The sequence below is a fragment of the Nestor notabilis genome, unplaced genomic scaffold, assembly GCF_000696875.1.
Source record: "Nestor notabilis isolate BGI_N333 unplaced genomic scaffold, ASM69687v1 scaffold1422, whole genome shotgun sequence".
Lineage (NCBI taxonomy): Eukaryota > Metazoa > Chordata > Aves > Psittaciformes > Psittacidae > Nestor > Nestor notabilis.
Window position 1 is genome coordinate 80,990 of NW_009916748.1, and position 10,763 is coordinate 91,752.

The 10,763-nt window shown below is 40.1% G+C and overlaps 1 protein-coding gene across 1 annotated transcript in view; it reads left to right on the forward strand.

Moving 5' to 3' along the window:
* WDFY4 (WDFY family member 4) overlaps positions 1-10,763 on the forward strand; it is a gene marked incomplete at its 5' end in the record, with an annotated part of 101,992 nt that overhangs the window by 77,163 nt on the left and 14,066 nt on the right. The window contains 3 exons of the mRNA XM_010024707.1: positions 2,744-2,897; positions 4,451-4,542; positions 9,991-10,222. Of these exons, the coding sequence (XP_010023009.1) occupies positions 2,744-2,897; positions 4,451-4,542; positions 9,991-10,222 (478 nt within the window). The remainder of the gene's footprint in view (positions 1-2,743; positions 2,898-4,450; positions 4,543-9,990; positions 10,223-10,763) is intronic.

The window sequence follows — 10,763 nt, forward strand, 5'->3', positions numbered from 1 at the left end:
TAATTTTAAAAAGCATATTTTGATAGTATTCCTGATGACAGTGTAAGGCCTCTACTGAAAGGAAAGAAAACAGAGACTTGCTGTGTTTTAGTAAAGCCGTAAGAGTTTGTGTCGACTTGCAATCTGAAGGCATAAAGCAATTCTTGATACTCTTTTTCCCTTTCAGTGCACTTTTTGCATTCATAGAGAGAGAAAACTCATTAATTCTGATATAAATATATGCAAATAAATTTATTAATATAGGAAATGGGAAAATCAGTTATTGCTTCCTTTATAAATAATACAGGCTTAAGTTTTAAAGATATTACTTTTCCCTAAAATGAATTAGACAGCCAGGGAAAAAATCACATTTTTTCATGGTGGTAATATCTTTAACCAGATTTGTCGCGCTAACAGCATTTCCTATGTATATATTATTTTTATTTAATACAGGTAATCTTTTTATTACAAATCATATTGTTTCTCAGGAGATTACCATCAAGTCTCATAAAAGCTGCAAAAAAAGATGAAAAAGCATCAATCACCACCAGACACAGCGTGCTGTCTGCAGATTAAATATACAAAGCCCTTTAATATGCTTCAATGAGATACTTGTTAGCTGTTGATTTATTTATAGTCTTTCTTCTACTCTGTTTTAATTTCAATTTGAATTTGACTCCAAGGGTCCCTGTCTAGTAGTGATCAAGAACAAGATGACCTTGTGCATCAGATTAACTCCAGCTAGGCTTACTCATGCGATTAGCTACTTTCTTACTCAGTCCCTTGACTGGGTGTGGGAAGGCTTCATAGTTGTCAGTGGTACAAGGAAGAAGGACAAGGAGGTACAGCAGAATTATGCTGTCATCTAGAGATGAGGCTAGACCAAATGCCTGGTTAGAATTCACCACAGGTGAAACAGGGGTCTTTCCATCTGGGATATATGTTGGCTTTTGGTGGGAGTCTATCTCAAAAGACAAGCAAAGAGATGTGGCTTCAGAATTTAGGGTTTATTGCCTTCTGTGTTTTGATAGCTTATCCATGAGGGTAGTTTCTCCCTAACAAAAGATATGGCAAAAGTTATTTCTTGACTTGCGGTTCCCAGACTTAGCAAAGTTTGTGGATCCTAAAGTGTTCAGGTACTCGGGGAGTCAAAAAGACAGTGCTTCTTACCATCAGAAACCAATCTGGCAACTGCTACACAGGCTTTGACTGGTCTGTGGGAGTGGGATCCCATCCATGCAGCATGGAGATGCTTAGATGTTATTTTTCTACTTAGCATATTGCAAGTCAAAGCTTCAGCTGACTGTTGTGTGCAAGGACAGCATCCTTCTCATCTGGCACATGCAACAGTCTACGGGCAGAGGGAATACTAACCAAAAGCTATCAAATTTTCCCAAGAGATCAGCCACAGACAGAACCTGACTGCATCTCATATTCATTAACAGATTGACTCTTGCACCAACTCTGAGTTTTAGTTTCTTCATTCTGCAATCCCATTGGCTTATACTTTTTGCCTAGTGAAACAGCTTTGAGTTATTCATACATTTTCACTGCACTGCAGAACTGTTTAAAGATACTTGTTCTATCTCTGACAATCTCTCTTGAGCCCTGACAGTGAGATGTAGTGGTATGTCCCATGACATGTAATCCAAATTAATTAACCCCAATGAGAAATACCTATATTAGCCTGGGAGCATGCAGCAGTTGGGTAACTATATTGCTGCCAGCACCTGATCTTGGTGTTAAGAAACAATTTAGTTCTGTCACTTTATACCGTTAAAAAGACAACTGTTTCCTGAAACGTCTTGTTCTTTCTGATCTCCAAAAAAACTAATTTCTATTTGGTTATTTCCATTATTTTAGAAATTTTGTGTTAAAATAAATCCTTTCATGCTCAGTGTGGGGATCCTTATGTAAAGGTAAACCTGGATTTTCACAAATACATAGAGTACCTAAAATCCCATTAGAAAATCATGTAGGAAATATGCTTCCAATGTAAGGCATATAGACTTCATTCACTGAGTTAGTTATTTTCACTCTTCTTGAGGCCTTGCTTCAGAATGCTTCTGAAGGCTGCTTTTGTCTAGTGCTGCTACTAAAGCTGCTTTTGTCTAGTGTTTGACTCTCATTAAACTAAATGTGTTTAAATGCTCTCAGGCTGTGAGGTAGCTTGTTTGTCCTTCCTTACACACCAGTTCTGCTTGGGACCCATATATTCTTCCTTTCTTCCCTTCTTTATGCTGTCCCTCCCAAAAGGAATGAACAGTCCCTGCAGGCTCCTGCCCACTGTGCCTTTCCTGTTTGGCTGTGTCTGATGAATGTTATTTCAGGGGTAGTGCACCTTCCCAAAGGTTTCTCTCAGGAGAATTGCACATATGATTGTTCACAACTGTTTGGGTCACAACTGAAGTGAAAACACTGAAGTTGTGTCTACTGCTTGCAAATCACTTTGAGATGAAAGGAATTAGTTGCTCTCAGAGGCATTAGTGATGGGTATGCTGATATTCTCAAGCTGCCCATGATCGTTTCTGCTTGCTTTGTGTTATTGCAAGCTATGCTAAGACTCCAAGCGTCATGGTATTCTCAACCTACATATCTACAAATCATATCTAAGACAGTCTCTTATAAAAGATCACATTAAATAGAACTGCGACAGATCTTGAGATATCACCCAATCAAATGTGTGGTAAGGTGATTATTGCATCTGCTTTTTATTTCACAGATTAGTCACACTGCAGACTTTCTGTCTGTCTCCATTTCACAGGGCGGGAATTTTGATGTTGCTGACAGGATGTTTCACAGTGTCAAGAGCACGTGGGAATCAGCATCAAGGGACAACATGAGTGATGTCAGGGAACTCATCCCTGAATTCTTCTACTTGCCAGAATTCCTAACCAATGCAAATCACTTTGAACTTGGTAAGTTCTAGAAAGGACTTTAGTGCTCCCCTTCCACTCCCCAGAATCCTGCCAGGGAAAATGATGCAGATCATGTGTTGAGAGTTGGTCCCTGAACTATGTGGACTGATGAAGCTCACCAGCAATAAGAGATCAATTTTTAACAAAATAAGGCTACAAGAGTACAAGCTTCCGATATCTGAATGATATCAGAAGAACCAAGTTTCCAGTTCAGAAAGGATTGTATTTCCTCTTAGTTACTGTGCAAAGGAATTACACATTTTGTCAGATAAAGGCAGATTTTTATATAAGCAATATAGTTGGCAGCTTTTGAAAATTTGGGCTGTATCATCATATCTGTGTTGCTGTGAACAATATAGTAATATGACTTTTGGAGGCAGATCAATTATTAAATCATGTCGATGAAAGGTGGGTTTTTTAAAAATCTGATGTGAGATTACAAGGTGATTAAATTTACTAAATGTCCTCACTGTCATCCTGAAAGGTCCTAAACAAGTTACATGAATTTCATATATTGTCCCTGACCTCAAGCATATCATAATCCCTTCTGGATGTACACTGTCTCTAGTCCTTTCTGCATCAGTGATGGAAGGTCAGAGAGAATCCAGAAAAAAAAATAGTATTCAGAAATAGGTATGGCAGTCACAATTCACTTCACTTTACAGGAAAGTCACATCATTTGCAATGCAAAGCTGGTTTTTTGCAGAGGGCAGAGGTTGTTTAACAATAAAGGCAGAAGAGAAACACCTTAAGAGTCATCCTAAACTGGTCATGACAAAGGCAACTTAACCCACGGTATTGAGGTATATATATAACTTTATTTAAGACCTCAGTGAAATGAGGCATGCTAAGACAAGAGCAGAATGGAAAAGAAGATTGTTAAAAGATAAGAAAGCATTGGAGTAGTTTTATCCTGAGAGGAGGCCAAGAAACAGCGCCTGACTGAAATCAAGTTCCAGAGACTGACCTGAGTGGAATTAAGGGACCTGAAAAAGACATGAGAATCTTGCCAGTAAAGGACAAATATAGAGGAAGATTTTACAAGAGGCAAAGCCAGGACTTTAGTAACAGACTTGAGTCTCAACTTAGATTTTAATTCATCCAGTTGCGCAACACTGTGCTATGATTTAAGAACATACTCTTGCCTTCTAAAAGGAGTCAGATTGCAAAAGACTTGAGAACATAATCCCTCTGAGTGGCAGATTTAGTAGGAAGATCTGGCAGTTAGGCCCACAGTATTATCTATAAAAAAGAAGTTATGCCAACAGGTTTGTCTTGTCTGAGTTTGCAGTCTGTGTTAAAATGGTTTGTGCTGAGAACATGCTTCTTTTTACTGTATTAGTGACAGTTACTAGAACATCTTCTCAGTGCTTTATTACTGGATCAGAAGTCCCAAGAGAAATGGTTTCTGCAACGATCTATGGCACTATATTTGATGTAGAACCTGAAACTTCATGTGGGAAAATCACCTCATTTTCCTTTGACTTCCATGTTTTAGAAAAGCTGCAATATGTTGATTCTTGTTTTTAATTCTCCCTTTGTGATTCCTGCAGGCTGCATGCAGGATGGAACAGTGCTGGGAGATGTGCAGCTTCCTCCTTGGGCAGATGGGGACCCCCATAAATTCATTCTCCTGCACAGACAGGTCAGTGAACATCAGGATTTATGGCAAAATGCTGAACTGAGTCCCAATAAAAATGAAATTCTGAAGGCCGGAGTCACATGTCAAAATGTTAGATACAAATGTGTCCTGACTTTGTGGAGTTTGTGTGGATTCTTAACTTTGCATATCTACTTGTTTGCCTAACAGTTCACCCTGGAACAAGGCCAAATTCCACACCAGGTGAGGTTTCTATCTAGCTCTGTGGTATGGATCTATTTCAGCCCATAAGTGGATGTGAACATAATGCATACATGTACCATTTACATGCATACAGTTCCATGTTGTTGCTAACCAGCTCTGTTTTTGTTTAAACTATCTAATTCCATCTGAGTCATGCCAGCACTACAATTATTTTCTTTGGTTTTGGAGGGAAAACCTAATGTGACTTCCTGCCTTTAATGGAGTCAGCCTTGGCAATTCGAAAGCAAATAGCTTTAGGGTCCTGAGACTTACTGCAGTTAGTGTTATCTATTAATAGCTAGAAAGTCTTAACTTCTGTATGATGTCACCTGCTATGTAGTAGCGAGTGCAAATGCAATTCTGTATGTAAGCTGGTGCATTGAACACAGGCTGCAGCAAACTATCTTGGTGCAGATCTCTGTTATTGCTAAAAAGAGAAGGGGCTGTACTACTGTGCCCTTGCATTGTCTCATCAGATTTCCTCTGGCAAAAGGAGTCAATCTCTATTTGTGAGTGCATGCAGATTGTTGGTGTGTACAAAAAATGTGATGATTATGTGTTAGCATTGGTGGAATTAAACAAATAGCCCATGATCTTCAAGGCATTGCATCATCCCGTTTTGTCATGTTTGTGAGTTCCTGCCTCTGTGGGTTCTTCTCACCTCTTCAATGCTATGCAGGTCCTGCCCTTGGGGGTTCATCTTTCGCTCTCTATGATCTCTTTGTAGGTGATTGTATCCAAACCTGTGGATACAACCATCTTCTCTATTTTAGTATTTCTAAATAAGCCTTTCCTCAGCTGACCTCTCCAAATGCTGCTTTACATTCTGTCTCTGACCTCTGATCTGAGTTAACATGGATATGATCTAAGCCTCTGCTTGCCACATTTTTGTGTAGTAGTCCTGCCTTTGTTTCTTTTTAAGGACAGTCAAGCGTATAGTGAGATATTTCTTTTTTTGGCTTAATTGATTAAAAGGTTCCTGTTAGTCTCTACTGTGAATTCTTGACCTGAACACTTCATATCCATGTCAGAACAATAATGCTAAAAAATATTCAAAATAAGTTAGATTTCTATCTCACTACTTGACTGATTTTGAAATGGATAACTTCTGCAAGTATTTATTAAAAATGTTGTTTTCAGTCATTTGAAAATGTGATTGAAAGTCAACATCTACCACTTTTTTCCCCAGAATCCTGCCTTTAATACATGAAAGCTTGTGAATTAATGATACTCCAAGTTATGTGGTTTGAAGAATAGCTGCTTACTATTATTAGCAGGTCTCAAGTATCTCCATGCCTAGTGGCTTGACTGTGGTGTGCTGCCCCACGGTTTAGTAACCTACGCCAAGCCCACACATTGAATTTACAGCATATTCAGTAACTAATCAGTCCCTTTGCAGAAGCTACATTAATCTTCTTGTCCTTTGTTTTACCTTCTATTCATGTAGCAGTTACATGTGTAACTCAGATCACAGCCCTCTATTACTGGGCTGACAAGCACACCATGAGAAGACCTGCCTGGGGGGAAAAATTGTGTGGAAGAGCTTCTCACCAGAAAACTAGCCAAGGGAAATGGGAGTGTGTCAGTAGGAACAAGAAAATGTCTCAATAAATCCTTTCAACTTTCTGTGTTACCAAAAATATTCAGAATTATCTTTTCATTGCAATGTTTATATTAGATTACAGGTTGAGCTGAGACAGTGTATTTTATAATACAGCTGTTATAACTAATATTGTATGGTGTATAGCCTCATTATTAGTAAAATACAATATTTCCAGATTTAGAACTGGGGGAGGGGAGTAAATTTTAATACATGAGAAAACTTGAGAGTTGGGCTTTTTGTTCTGATTTGGAAAGAAAATACTATTGAGTGTCTGAATTTCCCCCAGAACCTAGTTCTCATTTTTCAGACAGACCCGGACCCACCCCTGCTTTTCCACCACCTATTAGCTTGAGGGGATAAGGAGAAAATGTTTTTGCAAAGAATGGAGATGCAGACAGATTAAGAGCCATATTCAGACTGCTTAAGTTCCTGTACATACACGGTAATAGGTATTACTAAGTCAGACATCTCTGAAGCTGCCTAGAGAGTGTGATTCAGAGGCTCAGAGCTCTAGTCACACTGCAGGATAGCGGAAGGGAAGAGAAACATGAGTTTTTGTCAGTGCCTGTAACCACACGATGATACATGTACTATGAGGAAGGAGACCCTTGTGTAAGTGTTATGGGCACTGCAGGCTTGCTGCTCAAAGTACAGTCGCTAAAATGAAGAGTTGAGCCTAGGGAGTGCCTAATCCCTTCCCTTGAAGGAAGCAAATACTACCCACTGCAAATAGGTTTTGGCCGCTGAGGTCAAATATGCAACAGTTCCCTGGTGTTTCCCAGTGGCTCCAGCAAATGTACGGAGGTGTGAGGGCTCTCTGGTGCCTTTCTCTCCTCTCTCATGCTCTCCAAGATGCTTAGTCTCTGTTCTTCAATTTCCCAAATACGGGAAAGACAACACTGTCCTTCCTTAACAGAGGTGCTGCAGAGGGCTGCATGGATGCCTGAAAGCTACTGCAATTTTAAGCTGTTGTTGTCTAAAAGAAAAACATAAGGAGAAATGCTGTCTCTTATACTGTGGCTTGTTTGGAATGTAAAGTTCAGAGCTGTGCTCCTTACTGCTTGTGTAATGGTGAGTACTCTGAAGGCACTTAGATACAATGAGGAACATCTGCTTTTGCCTTGCAGTAAGGGTGCAGTTTCGAGATGAACCTATCAGTCATCCCTGTATAGCATTGCTCTCATTGGAAAGCAATCTCAGATTGTGTGAACTAGATTTGGTTTGGATGAAATGAAACCAAAGACTGCGCTCCAGTTGTGCACTCCAGATGCTGGTGGCAGTCAGCCTGTTAGAGCAGACTAGATCTAGTTTCAAGTAAAGCTCCCACAGTGCATGTAATGGGGATACTGGGCCCTCTCTACCATCTGTTCTGTTCTACAGACCTGCTTCCACTGAGCTGCACTATTTGGTGACATTGGCACAGCTAGTAAAGCTGCACAACTTTTACAAATTAATTCAAATGTCTAATAGGAGCAGTTTAGCACATGAAAGATCATGTTTATAGATTCACATTCTTAATGATTTGCCAGACCTGATCACACCTTATGTATGGTCAGTTCAATATTCTCCCTTCAACCATGGCTAGTACTAGGTGTTAACACAGGAGGGTGCAAGAAATCTTGCTGTGGAAAGAAAGTTGATTAGCCTGCCTGGGAAAATTCACCTATCCCTTGAATGGAATGAAGAGTTAGAGTTCTTGAATTCTGAAACATGAGGGTTTCTGTCTCCTCTGAAATAATCCACCAGATGGGAATGTACTTGTTAGTGGTATCACGATCATTTTTAGGAGGCTTTGCAGAAAGTATGGTGCCTTAAGCAGATCCAGGTCAACACTGTTTTGAGGTTTGGTTATTGCTTTAAAGAATATGAGATAGAAGAATTGTACTTGACATACAACTCTGAGTAACTCACTGTTTCACATTTAATAAGTTAGGAATCTAATCTACTGAAGAATTTATTTACTTCCTCCTTAGACCACAAGTTCTTCCTCCCTGGCTGAGCTTGTCATAGTGCTTAGTGAAATACTAAGAGGCTGAACAGTTGCAGCTCTGTTGGTTGCTTTGTTTTGCTCTGGCAGTGATGCCAGGCAAAATTTACAGTTTGTAATTCATAGACTAACTGCTTTTATTAATAAGGATGAGTTCTGAGTCTGTTCATAAGTGCTTTCCTGTTGTTTGCAGGGGACAGATTGTATGCTGTGCTTGTTCTCTGAGCTGCTGTGTGATCGTTATAGCTGTGGGCAGGGTCATTTAAACCAGCTGCACTGGGCTAACTGTCTGCTCTGTGAAATGAGCCATTGTTCTGGATCCCATTAGCTTGCTTATTTCTGCTGTGCTTTGGGTGGGATGGTCTGCTTGGGAGACCTTTAACTGAGCATGGGGGAGTATTGCACAGTCAAATGATTCGGAGACAGGAAAGTATTTTTAATAATGCTTAACACTGCTGCTTGAATCATTGGGCAAGGCCATTTGGGAATGCACAAAATTTTGGTGAGGCAGGTGATGGCAGTAACCATTTAGTGAAGCCTCTTGGGTAAGGCTGACCAACCTGGAGGTGGGCAAAGGTTCAACTCAAACTTGTGTCCACTGCTTATGAACTTGTTGTCTGGGTCTTCCAAGCACAACTTTTCTGCTTGATTACATTGAGCTTTTTAGGGATCCCACACTGGGATGGATGTATTACCATACAGCATGTCTACCAGTTTTCTTCAGTAGTAGTTGTTTCTTCTGATCCCATTAATCCACACACCTGCCACTATGGGTGGCAAATCTAATCAAAGTTAACCATTTCTTATTTTGGGAAAAATTATCAGACCCCAGGTTTTTCCAGGATAAGGAAATCTGATGCTGCGACTGACTGTGATTGAGCCCTCGAAGGGTAGCAAACTGTTGATCAAACCCAGACAATCTTGAAACTTCTGTCATACAACTGCCCTGCTGCACCCCAGCTCTGCTGTGCAAAACTCTTCCCTGTCTTGGTTTGCAACACCCCCTGCCAATTCACTACAAGCTCTGCACTCTCTTTGCTGGTTCATGGCATGCAGCCTCTCCTGATGTACCCTTCAGACCCAACTTAAAGCCCCTCTTCTAGTCATCTCACTTTCTAATCTATGTTTGTGTATCTTCTCAAATAAAGTCTCTGCTATTCAATGCGTGTCTTAACTAAGACTGACTTATTTCTATAAATAGAAATTCAGCTGTGGTTTGTCTGTAGATCCAAGTGGTGGTACCAAATGCTAACAAATGTTTTGCTCATTTAAACCATCTTGGGTATGATAGCAGTATTGGGGAAGACATGACAGCACAAGCTTTAATGTGTGCTGGAAGTTGGAGGATGTGCAAAGATCTGTGGAGTGCTTGCACTTTGCTTTGTGGAACCTGTTTGTGTTGTCTCTGACAATACTGCTCCTGCTTGTCTGTTAAGTCAAGAATGCTGCACAAAGTCATTTCTTTTCCTGTGGGGATTCACTTTTCATCACTTCAAGAAGTCACATTCTGTGAGGATGTGCTGAGAATGGTAGTATTGGAGGAACTGAAAGTGTGAAGATTTCTTGCCAAGACTTTAAGTCTCCAGCAAGGATTAGAAAGTGGCAGTGCATTTGTAACTGATACACTCTACTGGATGAAATAATTTTCTTTTGGTTTCAGGCACTGGAAAGTGACTATGTCAGTGCACACCTCCATCGCTGGATAGACCTGATTTTTGGCCACAAGCAACATGGCTCAGCTGCAGTGGAGGCAGTTAACACCTATCATCCTTACTTCTATGGAAACAAGACGGACCTCAACAACATTAAAGATCCTCTGATTAAGAGCACCATCCTGGGTTTTATTAGCAACTTTGGACAAATACCGAAGCAGGTACCACTTTATCATAAGAGTAGAGGGCATAATTTATTTTGATCTTACAGTATTTTAACTGGAAAGCTGCAATCAAAACTTGTCAGAGAGATTTTCTGATTTAAATCTGCTGAAAGATGGGCTAAAGATGTCTCCAGACTGTGTACCACATCAGTATGCACCCACACACACTGTGATTCCACTTTCTAATCATGCTGTTCCTGTTGTATGCCATAGAGCTGTGGCATCAAATCTAGGTTCTTTTCTAGTACACTCACATGAGTAACCCCTAGTCTGGGAGTGGGTACAGCCAAATAAAAGCAGTTCAAAGTCACACCTATACTTTTCTCTTTTCTCCTAGATTGCTGGGATTAGCTTCCTATTTCTGTGAGAAAGGGATGTAATCTGATGAAAATGTAATAAGGTTAAGATTTCATTGTAATGAAGAGGTTCATGTCTAAAGTCTATGATTAAGGATTTAAACAGATGTCTCTCCTGCATGATCTGTCAAACAGGGATTCATTTCTCAATTCCGTTCATTTGTTCTAGCTCTTCACGAAACCACATCCATCCAGGAATGC